General features: G+C 37.4%; 1 protein-coding gene across 3 annotated transcripts in view; it reads left to right on the top strand.

Moving 5' to 3' along the window:
* EPYC (epiphycan) overlaps positions 1 to 18853 on the top strand; it is a 39849-nt gene extending 20996 nt beyond the window's left edge. For all 3 annotated transcript variants that reach the window (XM_043447294.1, XM_043447295.1, XM_043447296.1), the window contains exons 3-7: positions 6023 to 6194; positions 12457 to 12615; positions 13917 to 14119; positions 15511 to 15606; positions 18223 to 18853. In XM_043447294.1, coding sequence (XP_043303229.1) covers positions 6023 to 6194; positions 12457 to 12615; positions 13917 to 14119; positions 15511 to 15606; positions 18223 to 18393 — 801 coding nt within the window. In that variant the 3' untranslated portion in view covers positions 18394 to 18853. The remainder of the gene's footprint in view (positions 1 to 6022; positions 6195 to 12456; positions 12616 to 13916; positions 14120 to 15510; positions 15607 to 18222) is intronic.
* Positions 18854 to 22863: the final 4010 nt, after the last annotated feature.

Below are 22863 nucleotides of genomic sequence, written 5' to 3' on the forward strand. Positions count from 1 at the left end.
AATGTAATCAGTCATGGTCAGATATGATGGTAGGTTGATAAATGACACTAAGAAAAAAATCACAAGAGGCTTAAAATATGTACAAGAAAGTCTATTTATGAATTTATAATGTGAGGTCATTTCCACCGATGACAATGCTCACTTCTCCTATCCAGAGCTCCTCTTTCTCAGAATGAAGATTTATAAGATGTTAGATTATTCAGCATAAATTTTTTTGGCTGAGTACAGAATCAGTAAGTATTAAGGAAGTTGTGTAGTTTTATGACAATCATAATCAGATTTAAATCCTGGGCTTACTACATAGGAGCTGTGTGACCTCAGACAGCCCTCTCAGCCCTCCCTCCTTCCATTCTCAGTTTACAAATCTGTTAAATGTGCACAATCATTGCACCTTCCACAGAGGGCTATTTTTGAGAATTACATGCAAATCAATGGAAAGTATAACAGTTGTTCATATACAATGAGTACTCAATCCATGCCCAATATTTTCAGCTAGCCCATAGTGAGATCCAATGAATCCTCTCTTCTCCATTTTAGGGATGATATCTTTAGGTTCAATGAATTTAATGTTTCCCTCTTCCAAACAATGATGTCTACAATAACAAGCTATCATATATTTCCCCGAGCTCGATTTTTCTAGACTACCTTCTTCTTCAGTTTACTTGCAGGATACCCAGGTTCGACCCCTGGGTCGGGAAGATCCCCCGGAGAAGGAAATGGCTACCCACTCCAGTATTCTTGCCTGGAAAATTCCATGGATGGAGTAGCCTGGTAGGCTACAGACCATGGGGTTGCAAAGAGTCAGATATGACTAAGTGGCTTCACTTTCCTTTCTTTGACTATATCATCATCACTAATGAGTCAAGAATCATGAGTCAAGAAACTGCTCCCAAGGGTTTGAGATAAACAGTCTCTTCTCATTGATCAGATCTGCATCATAAGAACAATCTAAAGTAACTTCAGTTTCTTGGGCTGGGAATCTCATTGTGACTCTATCCTGGACTCTATTTTATATACTAAAATCTGCATTATTTTTTCCAATAGGATCAATTATATTTTCATTCTTGGATCAATGTTTAGAAAATATTAATGACAGGGAAAATGGACAGTTGACCAAAGCTTAAGTGTAACGCTTGGCACAAGCATTCAGTCTAGCTGATTAGATAATGATAAACACTGCCAAACCTTCCATCATTTATAAATGCATTCACTCTTTTAGTGATCCTTTCACTCATTCATAAAGATAGGAATCAAACCCAAGTAACGATTTCCATCTCATATGTATTACATTTTCTTTCCATTCTTTCCATCTCACAGGTATAACATTTTCATTGAGTTTTTCACTGGAAACAGTGCAGATTAAGCACAGAGATGAAAAGTATTAAAATATCAAAAAACAAAATATACTAGTTTTTATTAATTCAAACAGTGCTTCAGAGCAGCAAAATGGTTTCTGACTACTCTGAACAGGTGTGAGTAGCATGCTCAACAACAGGTCTCTACTGAAAGAATCAGTGACAAATAAGACAATTAGAAGAGGTGTGGCTGCTGATTCTGAACATACTAATTATTCAAATTTTTACTCTGAAATTAAGACAAATAAATTTAGGCTTAATGGTAGTAATTCAGTTGCATAGATCATTTAGATATGCATTTTGCTAGGGGGCAAATTGATTTGATTAAAATGATTTTTTAAAATTTTGGGTATTTTTTTGTTTAATATTAAGCTTCTTATTATTGGAGTATAGTTGATTACAGTGTTGTCTTAGTTTCAGGGGTATAGCAGAGGGAGTCAGTTATATTATAGCCACTCTTTTTAGATCATTTCCCCATATAGCTCATTACAGAGTATTGAGCAGAGTTCCCTGTGCTATACAATAGATCCTTATTAGTTATATATTTTTATATATAGTAGTGTATATATGTCAATCCCAATCTCCCAATTTATCGCCCCTTCTTTATGTTACTGTCACTTAAAATGATGCTGGGTGCTTTTAGAGAAAGTTTCTTCCGTGGGCAGCTCTGCAGACTATTTTTTAAAAATAAATTTTATTGGAGTATAATTTCTTTACCATACTGTTAGTCTCTGCTATCCAACTAAATGAATCAGCTATATGTAAATACATATCCCTTCCTTCTTGAACCTCCCTCCTACCCACCCTCATTCCACCCATCTAGGTCCTCACAGAGCACCTAGCTAAGTTCCCTGCCTACTGACTATTTGAGAGTGAAGGTCTCAAATCTTTCACAGTTTTATTAATAACAATATAAACACAGCCAGTAAAAGTCTGAGTACACATAATCTGGTAAAAAAAAAAAAAAATGTAACTGACTTTCTTTCTGCTTAGAGTCCTTATTTCTCCAGGAGCAGAAACTTTATCTAAGCCACCTCAGGGTCATTTCAGCCCTATTTTCTCAGAGATTGCATTGAGGTACAGGGTTACCTCCATGGAATCAGGGCTGTGCTGCGTGTGGAGGCCAAGGGATGGTGGAGGACACTTCTTGGTACTATTATCTCTTCAGTGTGACATTTGCAGAGACCTCACTGTGACTTCCCAAGTGGCTCAGTGGTAAAGAATCTGCCTGACAATGCAGAAGATGCAAGAGACATTGGTTCGATCCCTGGGTCAGGAAGATCCCCTGGAGAAGGAAATGGTAACCCACTCCAGTATTCTTGCCTGGAAAATTTCATGGATATAAGAGCCTGGCAGGCAACAGCTCACTGGGTCTCAAAGAGTCAGACATGACTAAGAGACTAATTTCAGCACTCTACCCAGCCTGTGGGCTATGCATCTGTGATCTCTGATAGAAATATACCTCTTTCATGGATATGGAAGGTACTTCTAATCACTGTCTGCCGTGGCATCAACTATCTACAGTTCCAAGGCCAGTAAACAAGAAAATAGAATGAGACAACCAATTAACTCAAAGATATACTCTACTGGTACAGGGTCAAGAAGATAGGCACAAGAAGTAATGACATGTGGAAATGATCTTGTACTGTGTCTTTAAATTTAGGGAAATATAATGATCAGATCAAAAGTCAACTCAGTAGGGAGCAAGTCTGAGTAAAACAAGGAGGTGAAATGAAAAAGAGGGGAGAAAAACTCCAAAAGAATAAATATATATATCAGAGGTTCAGTTATGTGTGCATTTGAGAAAGGGGGCAGGGGTATTTTCTGGCCATTTATGTTTCTTCCCAAGTTTAGGATTCTGCAGCATTAAGCATAAAAGTCTGTTACTAGGAGAGCCAGGTGGTTACGTTTCCCTGGTCTTATTTTCCTGCATGCATTGCCTCAACCACTTCATATCACGGTATGAAAATTGTTAAAGAGGAAAAGAAGACAGAACCCTAAATCGCTTCTATCCAATGGTGAGAATAAATGCATCTGCAGTGCAAAAGGCTCTCCGGGCACAGTACTTTGAAGTTATAGTTCTGTAACTTTGCTGAACTGAAAATGCATTCCTTTTCCTCGGTCTTAAAAGCTGCTCAATATTCACATTTTATTAGCAAGGAAACATGAACAAAACAGTTTTTGATAAACACAAAAGCTGTTTTGCCTCATTATATTGAATGACAACTGAGATCTTACAGCTTCACGTCAAATCAGTGGAAAAACAATTATCTGTAAAAAAAAAAGTATGCACAAACATTTTTCTACAAAGCTAAAGATTCAAGGCAACGTGTCTGGAATGTGTTTCTCCCTTTAGGCTGCCTCCATTCCATGAAACATCTGTCTCAATTTCCGTTCTTCCCAGAACCTCCTTTTGGTCTCTCTGCAAATCCATTCCTTCTGAAACTGCCTCCTTCTGACCCTGCAGATGGAAACCGTATGTTTCTCCGTTTAAGGAAGTGTGCCCAATCTTCTCAAGCAGAGATTTCTGGACACGTTTTATAATATCATGTATGGCTTCCTAATGCACCCAATATACTGTAATTTGCTTTAGGTTTGCTTTCATGCTTTAAATGCAGTAAAGTAAGCTTTAATACCTTCGTTGATTTTTCTTAGCAAAATGTCTAAAACTAAGCATGGTGCTGTGAATTAGATATATTTTGGGCAAGCAAAATTTTTTTTTATTATAATCGATAAGCACTTGTTGATCACCTACTACGCTACAGCCTTGGGGTGCAAAGACAGAAGACCTAACTCAAAGTGTACCATAGAGTAGTCTTGGGTTGGCAGAAAACCGATGGAATCAATACCATACAACGCAGGAAGGGCTGAAATGGAGAAACTACAGATGCGCAGAAGGAGACAAAATCCAAAAAAATAAATTGACCAAAAAATAGTTTAGTTTCCTTTAAAGGGGTAATTTTCCTTTGTGAAGCAATGTATTCAAGTGTATAAAAGTGACATTAAATCATAAGTCTATCATAAAATTTTAAAATAATCTGAAACAACTATCTAAAATACTCAGTATCTAGTCTAATTATGTATTTATTTTACATATATCATATTTCAAACATGAAAGAAATAGCTTGCATATCATGTTGACATTAAATAAGTTAGAAAGTAATTTGTGTGTGTATGTGTTTAATGAAAACAAATAAAGAAGGATGAAAAAAATCAAGGTGATAAAGGGAAACTTGGGAAATTCTAGGGTGCCATGAAAAGACTAGTCCTCTAAGGATTATTCCTACATAAGCCTGTGAGCGGGTATAGTCACTCAGTTGTTTTTCACTGTTTGCAACGCCAAGGACTATAGCCCACCAGGATTCCCTGTCCACAGGATTCTCCAGGCATGAATACTGGAGTGGGTTGCCATGCCCTCCTCCAGGGGATCTTCCCCACCCAGGGAGGGGACTCATGTCTCCTGTATCTCCTGCTTGGCAGGTGGAGTCTTTACCTCTGAGCCAGTTCCTACATATTGACAACCAATTGTCTTGAGCAAATTTCTCACCCAAAGTTTCAAGGTCAGCAGGAAGTTAGGGTAGGGAGGTAGGGATTTACTAAGGGATACAAAGAAACAGGGGCTTCCCTGGTGTCTCAGTGGTAAAGAATCTGCCTGCCAATGCAGGAGGCCCTGGTTCAATCTCTGGGTCAGGAAGATCCCTTGAAGAAGGAAATGGCAACCCACTCCAGGTTTTCGCCTGGAAAATCCAATGGACAAAAGAGCTTGGTGGGCTACAGTCCATGGGGTTGCAAAAGAGTCCACTCGACTTAGCAACTAAATAACAAAAACAAAGAAACAGACGCTGAGATAAGCAAAGAAAGTTGAGAGCAAGGGGTTCTTCCAAGTGCCAAACAGTGTTCTTAGAATCAAAAACTCACCACATAAAACATGCAAGAAGAGGAAATCAAGAATAATCTAAAGTAGAAGCCATCTTTGACTAGGTTTTCAAATTTTATAAAAGTGCCTTGTATTGTCAAAGCTCTCAAAAAGGTCAATTTTAATATCCCAATATTATTGGTAATATTGGTTATTCAAATAACAGTGAAAGTATATGAGAAATGGCATTCCATGATCAAATCATGTAGTTTTTATACCTTTACATATTTTAGTCTAGCATAAAGGATACTTTTCACTAAAAATGCAACTGAAGGAAGTGTAAGTCCCTGTAAAGGAACAGAATATTTGAATCTAGAAAATCAAAGGCTAAAAGGACTTGAAAATACACATCAGTTTCTTATTGGGAGTAGAATTGGGGCTGCAGGAGGAAGGGGAATTTCAGATTTTACTCTCAGAAGCTTTCACAATAAGGCATTCTTGCAACACTATGTATTTAGAAAACAATAAACAAGGTTATTTTTAAACCTATGAAATAAACACACGCGGGTGTTTTAAAGATCAATAAGACCAAAATTAAAAGGCACTGGAAACTATTACTAAGATTTGAGAAACAAAATTAATTAAAAACAAAACAGGAACCCATGTGCCTTCCCAGGCCAGCAGGCGTCACAGTGTTCAACTTCAGGACACCAGCGACCTCTTGTGGCAAAGATGGATACATTTTTAAATTTGTGTCTGCCACAAAAGGTGATTGACAAGGTTGCCTGATGAAATTCTGCTTGTTTTTTAGATTGAAATAGCGACAGTGATGCCTTCCGGGAACAGAGAGCTCCTCACCCCGCCCCCACAGCCAGAGGAGCCTGAAGAGGAAGAGGAAGAGGAATCTACCCCCAGGCTGATCGATGGTTCTTCCCCACAAGAGCCTGAATTCACCGGGGTTCTGGGTCCACAGACCAATGAAGGTCAGGTCCATCACAGTTGGATTGTAATGACGTTCACTTGTCCATTTCTCAAAACTGCCAAGTTCCAACTCTGCAGGGACCCACATGACCCAAGGAGAAAGCTTTGCTAGAGGCTAGGTTTGAAGCAGGAGATACACGTGTATTTTGTGTTAAAATATAAAGCAGTTTTAATAATGCAGCTTTGTCATGATGGAAATGATCAAATAACCAAAGATCTGGGGTGAAAATATTTGTCTTGTATCATTACTCAAAAAGCTTTGTGGTGGAATGCATTTCTAGACCAAAGGATAACACTATTAGCAAGATCAGAATCCATGGCTGAGATCAGGTCCCAGCATTTCAAGGAGATATGTGATGATGGTGAGGATGATGGTAATGGTAGTAATAATGTTTTCCATTGATTGAGCACACAGTTTCTGGGGGCCATAATGCTCAGCATGTCACATTATCTCATGTGACTACTACAACCTCCCTGTGAAGGTATTAGTATTCATTTTTTTTTACATTCTTACTTAAGAAACTAGCTCAGAAAGAGATCACAGAGCATCAGTTTCACACATTGAGTTTCAAGCAAGCTTGTTCTGCTTCTTGAGTGTGTTCTTAGTGGGAACCAGGCTGCCTTTCCACTCAGTCCTAGGAGCAGAGAAAGGAAAAGGGAAGACAGGGTTCCATAATATTGGACTCCACTTTGTAGGACCTGAAAGTTATGTAAACCAGGGCCTTTAGGGTCATAAAAGGAATTCCTGGTGCTAAATGTGAGTCTACGGTTTGTCTATATTTCATGTAAGAATTTGTCAGTGTCAACCTTGGGAGGTATTCAAGTGGACTCACACTAGAATACTTTTACATACATGGAGAATGTGTGTGCTCTGATGAGGGGGGTACAGAAAAAATGAACAGTTTCCATTGCAAAGGTCTATTTAGCATCAAATGTCTCTGTACTGTAAGTTCTGGATATACAAAACATCTTTAAATGACTACTATTTTCACAGATATTTCTGTCTAGTACAGAGAGACGGACATGTAAACCAACTTAGAGGCAGTAAGTGTTACAGGTAATACAAGAAAAAGTTTGTACAGAACACACTGAGAGAACAAAATAGAGGAAAGAGCGTTCAGATCCCCACTTTCAGATTTGCTGGGTGTACTGTCTTGAGCAAAGCATTCAATATTTTTTTGCCTTTGCTTCCTCACCTAGAAAATGGGATAATAAGTAATAGATGTTACCTCATAGAGTTGTTGCGAGGATTAACTGAATAAATTTAGTGCCTGGCCCACAGTAAACATCATCAGTGTTAGTGATTCTTATTATTGATAGAAGAGAATTTTTTTTATTTAATCTCAACAAATCGTTCAGTGTACGATACATTAACTACAGGCACTGTGTTGTAAGCAGATGTCTAGAACATAATTCATTTTACACACCTGAAACCATTTCCCCCTTCCCCCCGTCCCTGGTAATCACCAATGTACTCCCTAATTCTATGAGCTTCTCACTATTCACTAAGAAGTCCTATGAAAAGTTGTCTTTTGTGAAATGCTGCCAATATGCCAGTCCCTAAAGTGTTTTATATTGTGTCTTTGAAGAGACACAATAGTACTAAGTACATGCTAGTTATTATTATTTTCACTTTATAAATAGGCAAACTAAAATTCCAAATGCCATAAAAGTGGTCCAAGATCATGGAGGTGGTACGTAACGGTGCTGGAATGAAGACAGAAACCACTAAATCCTGTCTTTAATGAATATATCATAGTCTTTCCACACAGTCAACTTTCTGTGGGGGTGATAGAACATGCTAAAAACAGAACCAGGGAGATACACACACAATGAGAAGGAAATGTGTATACCCAGCAGAAAGTCCTCAAAACAGGGAAATGAAATATCTCTAGAACATTACTTACTTTTAAGTAATTTCAGAGCTTTCAAAAGTTGACTGATTTGGAATTACCTGATGTGCCAAGACTAAGAGGAGCAGAATGCCCAATCTTTTGAAAAGCTCTAGTAAAATTTATGGCTCAATAATGTAAATTTTGAAACAATGTAAGAAAAATTATGACTTAAAAAATTTGTTTCTTAAAGGAGTCTAAGTAATGAAATTAAAAATTTAATTCACACTTTACTTTGCACAGAAGTAAATTCTAAACTTTAAAACTTAAATGTAAATTGTAAATTGATTTAAGTCAAATAGTTTGGAAATATTTAAAACATCAAAAACCGAAACATTGTTACTATAAATGTCAATTTCTAGAAATAATATTCAGAAGCTACATTGAGTAGGCTTGAGTTATAAGTGAAAAAAAAGCTAGAATTAAAAGCAATTGTTGTGACTATATATAATTATTCTAAGCAATTATTGCTAAATTAGCATGGCCATGAATATATAGAAGAATGAAATGCTTTTCTTCTTGAAACTTTGTGATAAAGAGAAAATATTTATTTATAATAATTGGAGAAATTAGCAAGTATTAAATATTTTATAGCTCTCCCTTAAAATTTTTTCCCAAACTTCCATTCCTAAAATAGCTTTCATTCCTGAAGTTGTTATAAGTGATTTTTTCTATTTAATGACATTGTTTTCTTGGGAATCCTAACTCTATAATTAAAATCACTAAAATGCGCCTGCAATGCAGGAGACTTAGGTTCAATCTGACCTGGGTCAGATTTGAGTTGCGAAGAGTCAGACACCATTTAACAACTAAACAACAACAAGAATAAGACCTTAATAGGTGCATTACTAATTCTTGATCTCAAACCACAAATGGATCCTTCAACAAGGGCAACCAAATGTCCTGATTTGCCTGGGAGTGAGGGATCCCAAGACACGAGGCTTCCAGTGCTTAAAACCAGCAAAATCTCAGCTAAATGAGGATCACCAAGCAATCCCAAGAAAGTCTTCCATCACTTTTTTCTTCTGTCTCTCATGGCTATTTTACTTTCTCCATCCATCTCACATCTCACAACCATTCTCTCCTTCTCCCAAAACTCCTCAAACTAGTCAGAGAGCTTAGCTTCCTCCTACACAAAGAAAATACAGTCTTCAGGTCAACGGCTCTTTGGTCTTTCTATTTTCAGACACATAATTTACCTACATCTATATCCACACCCTACATATTTTACATACATTTCTATCTACATCCAGCAAATTTGGAAAACTCAGCAGTGACCACAAGACTGGAAAAGGTCAGTTTTCATTCCACTCCCAAAGAAAGGCAATGCCAAAGAACACTCAAACTACCGCACAATTGCACTCATCTCACACATTAGCAAAGTAATGTTCAAAATTCTCCAAGTCAGGCTTCACCAGTACATGAACCATGAACTTCCAGATGTTCAAGATGGTTTTAGAAAAAGAGGAACCAGAGATCAAATTGCCAACATCCACTGGATCATTGAAAAAGCAAGAGAGTTCCAGAAAAACATTTACTTCTACTTTATTGACTATACCAAAGGCTTTAACTGTGTGGACACCACAAACTGGGGGAAATTCCTAGAGAGATGGGAATACCAGACTACCTGACCTGCCTCCTGAGAAATATGCATGCAGGCTAAGAAGAAACAGTTAGAACCGGACATGGAACCACAGACTGGTTCCAAATTGGGAAAGGAGTACGTTAAGGCTGTATACTGTCACCCTTATATGCAGAACACATCGTGCTAAATGCTGGGCTGGATGAAGCACAAGATATAATCAAGATTGCTGGGAGAAATATCAATAACATCAGATACGCAGATGACACCACCCTTATGGCAGAAAGTGAAGAAAGAGAAAGAGCCTCTTGAGGAAAGTGAAAGAGGTGTGTGAAAAAGCTGGCTTGAAACTCAGCATTCAAATAACTAAGATCATGGCATCCAGTCCCATCAGTTCATGGCAAATAGATGGGGAAACAATGGAAACAGTGACCAACTTTATTTCCTTGGACTCCAAAATCACTGCGTTTGGTGACTGCAGCCATGAAATTAAAAGATGTTAGCTCCTTGGGAGAAAAGTTATGACAAACCTAGATAGCATATTAAAAAGGAGAGACATTACTTAGCTGACAAAGGTCTGTATAGTCAAAGCTACGGTTTTTCCAGTAGTCATGTAAGAATGTGAGAGCTGGACCATAAAGAAAGCTGAGTGCCAAAGAATTGATTCTTTTGAACTGTGGTGCTGGACAAGACTCTTGGGAGTCCCTTGGACTGCAAGGAGATCCAACCAGTCCATCCTAAAGGAAATCAGTCCTGAATATTCATTGGAAGGACTGAGGTTGAAGTTGAAGTTCCAATACTTTGACCACCTCATGGGAAGAACTGACTCATTGGAAAAGACCCTGATTCTGGGAAAGGTTGAAGAAGGGGACAACAGAGGATGAGATGGTTGGATGGCATCGCCAACTTGATGGATATGAGTTTGAGCAAGCTCCAGGAATTGGTGATGGACAGGGAAGCTTGGCATGCTGCAGTCCATGGAGTTGCAAAGAGTCGGACAAGACTGAGCAACCAAACTGCCTGACAGACATCCTCGCTTCTTCCCCTTCCTCCTGTTACAACAGAGGCACTGTCTGTGCTCCCTCATGTGGGATGTAAATGCTTCCCACTGTGTTGTTGGTTCCATTTCCTGCTGCCCTTTTTACTTTCAATCTCTCTCCCTTTGGATACTTTTCTTCAAATCTGTCCCACTTTAGTCCATTTCCTCATCATACACACTACAAATATGTCTTATAGTTATCACTATCTCTCTTTCCTTTTTGTTTACAGTCAAACATCTCAGAAACATTGTCTGCATGTTCTGTAACTGTTTCCTCACCTCCTACATCCTCCTTCAGGGACTGTGATCTGGCTTCCAGTCTTATCACTCCACAGCACTTACCGAAGTCTCCTATAACCTCCATAGTAACTACTCCAAGAGACATTTTTCAGTCCTTAACTGACATCTCAGCAGATTTAGATTATTTTCTATTCCCTGTTCCTTCAGACTCTCTCTCCACTTGGCCTCCATAATACTGACCATCTACTATCCTTCTTTTCTTTTAACCATTGCTTCTCTATCTCCCTTAGAAGCTCTCTGTCCTCTATAAGACCAATAAGAGCAATAAGCAGAGAGTGAAGGAGGGGGCTGTGTGTATGTGTGTGTGTGTGTGTGTGTGTGTGTGTATGTGTGTGTGTGAGAGAGAGAGAGAGAGAATAGATAAATAAATGGAGATGTAATATAACTTGAATTTTTTAGGGGGGATCTGTTGCCTTTTCTAGCACATTATCAAAGCCAAGCAAGCACCATCTTTTATCTTGATAACTCATTGCCCCTATGCCCATCCCACTCTGCACCCCCACCCTCCATCAATCAGTCTTCCAGCTCACCTTCAAACAGGGTGATATCGTAACATGCAAATCTGGTCATGTAATACTCCTGCCCATCCTTAGGACAGGAGACAAAACCTGTAACACAGCCCATAAGGCCTGTGTGTTTTGCGTCCTACACATTCCAATGCTTCTGTACTGTAGCTACAGGGACCACCTTTCAGTTCCCCCAGAGTGAAGGGACCTGGCACGTTCTGTGTCCTCTGCCTGCAGACTCTTTCAGCTCACCTCAACAGTCAGGTCCTGCTCTTCCTGCAGATTTCAACTCAGTTATCACCTCCTCAAAGAACCATGACTCTCAGACTGGATCAAATTCTCCTATTGTATGCCTCTATGATATTCCATGACATTTACCACAATCATCATTTTATTTATGTGATTAACATCCATCTTACATAGCAGATCATCAAACAGAACTGTGTCTCTGTGCTTACCACTGTTTCACCGGCTAGCACAGTGCAATTTACATAGAATAGATTCAATAAATGCATATTGAGTGAATTAATAATGATAATTGCCCTACCTTTTCCCTTGATGTTATTTCAGTGGCGTGTTTAAATAATGAATGAAAGATCTAATAAAAATATTATATGTGATGTTTTAAATTTATAAAATACGCAATCTTAATATTTACTTCTGAAAATAGAATTTTCAATAAATATAAAAGCAACAATCATGCTATATTCAGTAAATAATTTAATATAAAATTTTAAAATATTACAAAGAATATATTCATTATTGGGGCAGCCTGAGTTGTTATATTTGACTTTAGTATTCTATTTATAGAAAACTACATAAGAAGATATTAAATATTCCAGAATACTCTATATGAGACTGTAATCTTGCTTAATAAACATTTGTAATCCCATTATTTGTTAGAAATTGCCTGTTGCTTACATATGTTATTTGCCTCTCTTTTAGACTTTCCAACCTGCCTTCTGTGTACTTGTATAAGTACCACCGTATACTGTGATGACCACGAACTTGATGCTATTCCTCCGCTGCCCAAGAACACAGCTTATTTCTATTCCCGTTTTAACAGAATTAAAAAGATCAACAAAAATGATTTTGCAAGCCTAAGTATGGATGCTGGCACTAATATCCTTCCCTTTTGTTTCTTAAATGTTTGCATTATAAAATGTTGTCACTGAAAATGAAATATAAATATCAAAATATGTCTCATAAATCAATTTTTACTTATTTGTATGCTTGAAGGTTTGTTTTAATTACAATAAGAAAGAATGATGAATCATTAAAGGTCATTATGAAACTATATGGATTTCCCAAGTGGCATTAGTGGTAAAGAACCTGCCTGCCAATGCAGGAGACATAAAAAACATGGGTTCGATCCCTGCATAGGGAAGGTCCCCTCAAGGAAGCCATGGCAATCCACTCCAGTATTCTTGCCTGGAGAATCCCCATGACAGTCCCCGGTCCATGAGGTCACAAAGAGTCAGACACGATTGAAGTGATGTGACTTATGCACATGAAACTATATAGTTGTTGATATTCTCAAACTATTTTCAAGTAAACAAAAATCACAAATAATTATACTTTATAGGCTAAAACTCATTATCACATTATCACAGTAAGAGCAGAAAGTCATGACCATCCTATTTAGTAGGATCTGGCTCGTTCAAATAGACTTCCATTGAAGCACAATTTAAAAAAATAAAGCACAATTGCTTTATAATTGATGAATGCAAATCTAAATTCTGACCTTATGATTGTTGCCAACTTTGAAGAAAGTTGATATTTGTCTTCATTAAGTGTTTTAATCATTTGAAAATTTCTTTTTAATTCCTGTGTATTTTCATGCTAATGCATCTATTACTGTTAGAAAATATAATAATCTGCCAGCACGGAGGAAAAAAAATATTTTAAATAGTAAGATCCAGACAAAATTTATGAGGAATACAGGAAAAAGATCAATGCTTTTAAATATAATGAAATATAATGTGTCAATTTCTTTGCTAAGGCTACACTTTGGAGTGCATAAATATGAATAGTATTTGGAGGAAATCCAGGTGGTTCAGTAGTAAGGAACCCGCCTGCCAATGCAGAAGACATAGGGCCAGGGGTTCAATCCATGGGCCAGGAAGATCCCCTGGAGGAGGGAATGGCAACCCATTCCAGTATTCCTGCCTGGAGACTCCCATGGACAGAGGAGCCTAGAGGGCTATAGTTCACGGGGTTGCAAAGAGTCGGACATGACTGAGCCGCAGCTGCAGTCTATTAAGTTTTTATAAAGTTGTTAGAAATAATTGTTTCATTAACTATTGCTAATGCATGTTTATATTTGTTTATATGTGGGAAATTTTATATTTATATTTTTATGTGAGTGAAACATATTCAACTACTTCTATCTTTTTTTTTTCCAGATGATCTAAGAAGGATTGATCTGACATCAAACTTAATATCTGAGATTGATGAAGATGCATTCAGAAAGCTGCCTCAACTCCGAGAGCTTGTCCTGCGTGACAACAAAATTAGGCAGCTCCCAGAATTGCCAACCACTTTGAGATTTATTGACATTAGCAACAATAGACTTGGAAGGAAAGGAATAAAGCAAGAAGCATTTAAAGTGAGTTTTAAGTTTGAATATGAAATACTTTAATCTTTCCATTCCCTTTGCTATCAGTGTCTAGCCTTTTTATTTCCACAAAGGGATTCAATTTGATGAGACTTTTAATGCCTAAAGTAAACTTTAGAACACTATGTGTCATGCCTTTGGGAAATACTGGTACATTCTGAAGCTGCTCAAGAACTAAGAGGAGAAAGCAGAGCTGGAATAAGAAATGGGTGGAGCACCAGTCTGTTAAGTTGCACTTAGGAATGTTATAAGCCAAATGATTCATACTTACCAAAGCTCCACTCAAGGACAGTACTTTGTGTGGTTGGAAGGACAGTTACTTGTACAGAGTGTGGGTGATGCCTTGAGGGTAAAAGCCTTCTAAATTATCTGTAAGGGGGATGGATTCAGTTAGTCTTATGAATTTTGTTTTCTAAGTGAAGGAAACAAGTTTGGGGTTAGAATGGCTTTGCTTGGCATGACCGCAGAGAGTCTGAGAACAGTAACCAGTTTGGCTTTCTCACCCAGTCTTAACTCCCTTCGAGTTGCTTCTCTAAATATCTGTTGGACAAATAAATTTAAGCTACTGTTTGAAGGGACATCTCACAACTTCCATAGAGGCTACAAGGGGTTGTGTGGATTCATTTGCTAGCCCTGGGCAATGGTAGAAAGCCTGTATCTCCACTAGTGCTCCTGTGACACCACTGTGGCAGGCAAGGGAGTTAGGGCACCTCATCAGAGCCTGGCAAAGATCAAATCTAGTCCCCTCACTCAGAGTCTATTGGCATGGGTGACAGTGAGTCACAGTTGTCCTGTGACATTTGGTCGGAGTAGACCTGGTCGTATCTAAACATATATTCTGTCTTGCTAGGGTGCCCTCTTGCTATTTGTGCTGGAGATGGGAGCATTTTCTCGGGGAGAATTTCTCATTTCCCCATTCCTGTAACATGAAGGAACTTCTTGTTATTTCCCACCATAATCCTCAAAATTTTATTGCAGAATCTCTGTGTGGGAAATCAATGCCTTGCTTAAACTGAGAAAGTTAGAGTGGACAAAGTAGGTTCTTCCAGAGACTAAGAAAGATGTTTCATTTACATCGAGAGATATTTGCTTGCTATCAGTTCTTGTGGAACTCATTTGAATTGTCCAGGACTCGACTTTAGAAAGCATGGCAACCCACTTCAGTACTCTTGCCTGGGAAATCCCATGGACGGAGGAGCCTGGTAGGCTACAGTCCATGGGGTCGCAAAGAGTCGGACACAACTGAGCGACTTCACTCACTTAGAAAACAAGACCTGAACAGGCATGTGTTATTTTACAAATAGTTTCATAAACAGGGGATGAACCGTATGACTGTGGCACCACTAATTTCTATTAAGGCCCTACACTTGGAATGTTTACAGGATATGTATGATCTCCATCATCTCTACCTCACGGATAACAACTTGGACCACATCCCGCTACCACTCCCGGAAAATCTGCGGGCCCTTCACCTCCAGGTAGGCTAATACTAGTAAGTTATGCCCAGCACATTCATGGAAAACGGATGCAGACGGGAGAAGCCACGATGCAAAAGCTGTATGATGGCATGTTAATACACTGTGACAGTTTTTTTTTTTTTCTCTCATTTATTCTCTCTCTCACTCTGAGTACAAGCTGTCTGCACATTCATGACTCATCTATACTGATTTATTTCTGATAACTAACTTTAGTCTTTATTTTCATTCTTTGCCACCTCATAATGCATCTTTTTGGCACACAAATCTTTTTTTAGAAAATAAGAGCTTCATCTGCTGAAGAAATGTGTGAAGATTAGAAATGGAAGAGAATAAGAGAGAAAGAAAAATTTAATTTGATTTATAGCTTTCAGAAGGAAAAAAATGTCAGTTTTAGCTCCTGATTTTAGGTTCCATGAACTGAGTTAAAGTCAATCCTAGGACATTCCTATCTGCTGAGAGATGATGGACTTTCATTTCTCTGGATTAAGAAAATGCAGTTTTTTTCTAAACCAACATATTTGAAAGCTTGCGTTATTTTAAATTCCTTTAAGCTACATTTTATTTTTGAAGTAATGAGTGAAAACACATTTTCAAAATGTTATGATCTAATATTTTCTAAATACTGGGTTGGCCAATAAGTTTGTTCATGTTTTTTTCTGTAAGATGTTATGGAAAAACCCGAACAATATATTCCACTGAAGTATATTACAATATGATCAATTAAAAAACACTTTTGGTTGTTGAGACAAAGAAAGATAAATTACTTCTTATTTCAGATGTAACTTTTGGTATATAGTTGTAATCACCTTTCTGTAATAATTTCATCTGTTCTGTGGAATAAATCTGTAGAGAACATAACCATTATGTGCTCAAAGACACAATATCATAGTGCAATATTACAGTCTTTTAGGATGAAAAGTATAAACCATCACAAGAAGTGATTCTGCTGTGTGAGAGCAAGTCTGATTCTTTCTTCTTTACTCTGTGGATTCTGTAATTATTTACCTCTGTGTCTTTTCTTCCATCCCTATTTACATCTTTCCATACTTCTTTCTGGTGTCTTTGTGTGTGTATCTGTCTATGACTCTTAGATATCTATCTCTTGAGAGTTTTTCTGACTAACTTCCTTAATGTGATGCCCTTTCTAGCCCTTATCTGGTTTCTGGATGGCTCTCTATTGGTCTTCTCTTTTTCTGGGGGTGAATGTCTATGTCAATGAGAATTTCTTGCCTGGTTTAGGATTAGAAAGATTTTCAAGGGAACCATAAAAGGAATTGGAAATTTTTTTCCAATTCTAAATTAAATTTCATTACTACTGTCTGATGATATTGAGTCTACAGAGTAACCAGGTCTCTGATGTTATATTTAAACATAATGTGCTTGTATATGCAATCTAAGTTTTTTTTTAAGTGATTGGCTTTATATTCCCTATTCTAAGGTTTAAAAAAGTATCAAGTGAACATTTAAAAATATTTCTCTTTCACAATCACCTCACCAATATCCAGTATAAAGCTGTTTTTAATTTACATTGTCTTCATTTTATATTTATCTTTAATGCTCTTATAAAAATCTCTTTTTGTGATTCATTTGAAAAATATTTTCCAACATACTATAAGAATGACAGATCTGGCAAAAGCAGATTCCCTGGGCTGAAATTCTACTTGACACTATTTAATGATTGAACAAATATCTAAACCTCCCTGCATCTCAGTTTTAGTTTATAAAGTGGGTGCTGCATTCACGGATACATGATAATGACTTAAAGATAAGGCATGATAATTATTAACTGAGTATCTATTACCTATCAAAGAAAATAGAATAGTGCATAGGCACTAAATCTATATTATTTCTCATGGACACTTTGTAAAATAGTCAATCCATCAGAAAGACATAAGGGTTATAAATATATATGTACCTAATGACAAAGCCTCAAAATTTATAAGGACTTCACTATTAGAATTGAAGGGAGAAAAAGACAATTCAACAATAATAGATTCCTCAATATTCCACTTTCAATAATGGATAGAACAACTAGCCACAAGATATACTGAGAAACAGAAGACTTGAGCAACACTAACAGCCCTAATGAGCCCTAACAGTCACATACAAAACTTTCAACCCAACAGCCATTTTGACATTTTTTTTTTCTCATTCTTGAACTTTCCCTGCATATTACTCAGAATTTGAACTTGACATTCTCTCTGTCTGGGACATTCTTACCTCAGCTGTCTCCCATGCCCCTGCCTCCTTGTCATTCCATTCTCAGCTCCACTGCTGTCTCTTAAGGTAAGTTTTCACAGACACTTTCCTTTCTTCTTAGTTCAGATTATTTTTGGAAATAATTTGTTTTCTTTAAATTTGCTTTTTCATCTCATTATCTTATACTCCCATTAGTGAAGTAAGCTCCATAAAGGCAAGCATATGTTTCTCATGTTTATTGGCTTATCCTCACTGCTTAGAAAGTGTTGACGTATATAATAATTGCATAATGTGCATTTCTGGATGAGAGAAGGAATGAAAAAGTAAAAGCAGGGGTGGAGTAAAATGGACTATATTATTAATCAATATGAGGAACAGGTGATAACTCATCTAATAATTTATCTTAATCTTTTTTAGAATAACAACATTCTGGAGATGCATGAAGATACCTTCTGCAATGTTAAAAATTTGACTTATATTCGTAAGGCATTAGAGGATATTCGACTGGATGGAAACCCTATCAATCTCAGCAAAACTCCTCAAGCTTACATGTGCCTACCTCGTTTGCCTATTGGGAGTCTTGTCTGATTTCAGATAATGGTTAGCATTATGATGCCTCCTATAACAAAATGATTCTTCCTGCTCTCTTCAAAAAGAAACCTCAGCATGATACTTTCAAAATATGTTCTGGAAGATGATATAAGTACATAAAATACAGCTAAAAGTTTTAATATATGATAGCAATGTAGTAGTCTAAGAAAACACCAGATGAATCAGAAATAAACCAAAAATGTACAGAAATAGGAGACTAAGAGAAAATATTTCATAGATATTCTTATAAATCACATGTAATTTTCAAGTTTTAGGAATTCATATCCTATATAATTTTAAAGTAATCATAATAAAAATTAAAAATTAACAATGTAGGTATATTGCCAAGATTTAAATGCTTTAATTAAACTTTTCCTTTTTTTTTTTACTAAAGCATGTTTTTATTTTCAAATTAATTAAAGAAAATGAAGAAAAGAATAAAAATATTTGAAAATTATGAGGGCCTTGTGGAAAATATTCATTATAATCACAACAAGCAAATAATCGTAATACACATAGCTTCAGTATTTTAACAATAATATTTTATCATCCTAAAGACCTGCCAACTGATTTTAGACCTTTCCTAATTATTAGTTATTATTAGTTAACTGGTGTGCTGCAAGGAGATCCAACCAGTCCAACCTGAAGGAGATCAGTCCTGAGTGTCCATTGGAAGGACTGATGCTGAAGCGGAAACTCCAATACTTTGGCCACCTCATGCGAAGAGTTGACTCATTGGAAAAGACCCTGATGCTGGGAGGGATTGGGGGCAGGAGGAGAAGGGGACGACAGAGGATGAGATGGCTGGATGGCATCACTGACTCAATGGGCATGAGTTTGAGTAAACTCTGGGAGTTGGTGATGGACAGGGAGGCCTGGCATGCTGCAGTCCATGGGGTCGCAAAGAGTCAGACACGACTGAGTGACTGAACTGAACTGAACTGAGTATTTCTGTGCCTGTGAAAAAAATAAAACATAGAAAGTGGAAAATATAACCAATAATATGAAAATGACAGTAGGGAAGAAGTTAAGGAGAGAAAATGGAACTTTCTGAAATGTGTGATAATAATACAAAAAACTGAAAGATAACAAAAGAGTGCACAATGAAAGGTGAGTTTCTTTCCTGCAGCAAACCCTAAGTTCCACTCCTTGGAAATAGTCAATGGTTTCTTTCATTATTTTATCAAGTTTTTCATGAGAAGCAAAAATAATTGCTCCTCTTTTACAAAAATACACATGGATATAATATGTATATATATATATCACTATTATGTATGTATCAGTACATGTAAATATGGATTTTTAAGCACAATAGATAATCACTATTTTTCTTGTTTCACTTAAAACTATTCCTTGATCATTCCTACCATATCTATCATATTGGCACACACAGCTCTACTGATTTTGAAAAACATATATCAGCCTACTACAAGAATGTATATTGTTACAACAGGAACCAATTCTTGAACACAAAAGATGTACTAGGCATCTAAGGTTTTTCTGCATGTATTAATTCACAGCATCCTAGGAGTTGAAGATAGCAATGACTATTCCAATCACAGATCCGAGAGAAAGCTTAAACAACTTGCTCCTGGTTAAGGGCTGACCCCAAAGGCCTATTCTACTTCACCTCACTGTCCTGTCTCATATACCATGAATGTGTCTTTTCCCTGTATTGGAATACAAGAAAATGGTGTACAGACTGGACAGGGAAGTTGTTATGAGCTGAATGCTTACCCCCAAAATTTGTATACTGAAGTCCTAAATAACCCCCTCCCCATTGTGATGGTGTTTGGAAATGGGGCCTTTAGGAGTTTAATAAGGGTTAGATGAGGTCATGAGGTAGGGCATTCATGATGAGATTAGTGGCCTTATAAGAACAGGAAGAAAATGAGATTGTGTGTGTGTGTGTGTGTGTGTGTGTGTGTGTGTGTGTGTGTGTGTGTACCTATACTAAAGAAAAGTCATAAAGAAATCAAAGATGACAGAAATAGATGGAGAAATATACCATGTTCCTGGATAGGAAGAATCAATATAGTGAAAATGAGTATACTGCCCAGAACAATCTATAGATTCAATGCAATCCCTATCAAGCTACCAACAGTATTTTTCAGAGAACCAAACCAAATAATTGCACAATTTGTATGGAGATACAAAAAAACCTGAAATAGCCAAGGTAATTTTGAGAAAGAAGAATGGAACTGAAGGAATCAACCTGCCTGACTTCAGACTATACTACAAAGCTACAGTCATCAAGACAGTATGGTACTGGCACAAAGACAGAAATATAGATCAATGGAACAAAATAGAAAGCCCAGAGATAAATGCACACACCTGTGGACACCTTATCTTTGACAAAGGAGGCAAGAATATACAATGGAGAAAAGACAATCTCTTTAACAAGTGGTGCTGGGAAAACTGGTCAACCACTTGTAAAAGAATGAAACTAGAACACTTTCTAACATGAAACACAAACATAAACTCAAAATGGATTAAAGATCTAAATGTAAGACCAGAAACTATAAAACTCTTGGAGGAAAACATAGGCAAAACACTCTCTGACATAAATCACAGCAGGATCCTTTATGACACACCTCCCAGAGTAATGGAAATAAAAGCAAAAATAAACAAATGGGACTTAATTAAACTTAAAAGTATGTGCACAACGAAGGAAACTATAAGCAAGGTGAGAAGTCAGCCCTCAGAATGGGAGAAAATAATAGCAAATGAAGCAACTGACAAAGAATTAATCTCAAAGATATACAAGCAACTCCTGCAGCTCAATTCCAGAAAAATAAATGACCCAATCAAAAAATGGGCCAAAGAACTAAACAGACATTTCTCCAAAGAAGACATACAGATGGCTAACAAACACATGAAAAGATGCCCAACGTAACTCATTATCAGAGAAATGCAAATCAAAACCACAATGAGGTACCATCTCATGATGGTCAGAATGGTTGCTACCCAAAAGTCTACAAACAATAAATGCTGGAGAGGGTGCAGAGAAAAAGGAACCCTCTTACACTGTTGGTGGGAATGCAAACTAGTACAGCCACTATGGAGAACAGTGTGGAGATTCCTTTAAAAACTGGAAATAGAACTGCCATATGACCCAGCAATCCCACTGCTGGTCATACACACTGAGGAAACCAGAATTGAAAAAGACACATGTACCCCAATGTTCATCGCAGCACTGTTTATAATAGCCAGGACATGGGAGCAACCTAGATGCCCATCAGCAGACGGATGGATAAGAAAGCTGTGGTACATATACACAATGGAATATTACTCAGCCATTAAAAAGAATGCATTTGAATCAGTTCTAATGAAGCGGATGAAACTGGAGCCTATTATAGAGAGTGAAGAAAGTCAGAAAGAAAAACACCAATACAGTAGACTAACACATGTATATGGAATTTAGAAAGATGATAATGATGACCCTATATGTGAGACAGCAAAAGAGACACAGATGTAAAGAACAGTTTTTTTGGACTCTGTGGGAGAAGGCAAGGGTAGGATGATTTCAGAGCGAAGCACTGAAACGTGTATATTATCATATGTGAAGTGGATCGCCGGTCCAGGTTCGATGCATGAGACAGGGTGCTCAGGGCTCGTGTACTGGGATGACCCTGGGGGATGGAACGGGGAGGGAGGTGGGAGGGGGTTTCTGGAGGGGGAAAACATGTGCACCCGTGGCTGATTCATGTCGATGTTTGGCAAAAACCACTACAATATTGTAAAGTATTTAGCCTCCAATTAAATATATTAGTTTAAAAAAAAAGAAAAGCCAGGTGATGACATAATGAGAAGTCGTCCATCTGCAATCCAGGAAGTAAGCTCTCACTAGAAATCAAATCAGCTGAGACCTTGATCTTGGATATCCTATCCTCAGTCTATGGTATGGTATTATGGTAGCCCAAACAGACTAACACAGGTGCCAAGCTCAGTGTTATCTTTTTGCATGCCACAGTGACTTCCAAATGGCCAAAGGCCTTTGAGTCACATTTGAGTAAACACTTCTGGGTTCTAGAGTAGGCTTCCAGATACCCAACCTCCAGAGATTCAGCAGAAAGATGGACTGAGACACTTTGGACCAGGAGGGTAAAGAAAGACTCCCAGCAGGCAAGGCTGACTTACTCATTTTCAGAACTTTGCATATGCTTTTCAATAAAAAGAAAACACACAATTATAATAATAATAGTAAACAGGCAATAAAGAATCCAGCCTGGAATATATTAGTGTTTATAGCAACATGATATAAAATATAACTTTTATTTTTTAATGGAGGAAAGGGTCCATAAATTCATAATGCCCTGCCCACACAAACTACTGATGATCTCAGATCTCCCCACAAATGACATAGAAAACCCCTCTGTTCTCACAGTATTCTCAACACACCATGACTACAAAATCATGAGAATGGGGTGTGGGAAGTTGTAGTCAAAGGAAAGAAAGAGGGAGGAG

Source organism: Cervus canadensis, chromosome 25 (assembly GCF_019320065.1).
Source record: "Cervus canadensis isolate Bull #8, Minnesota chromosome 25, ASM1932006v1, whole genome shotgun sequence".
Classification (NCBI taxonomy): domain Eukaryota; kingdom Metazoa; phylum Chordata; class Mammalia; order Artiodactyla; family Cervidae; genus Cervus; species Cervus canadensis.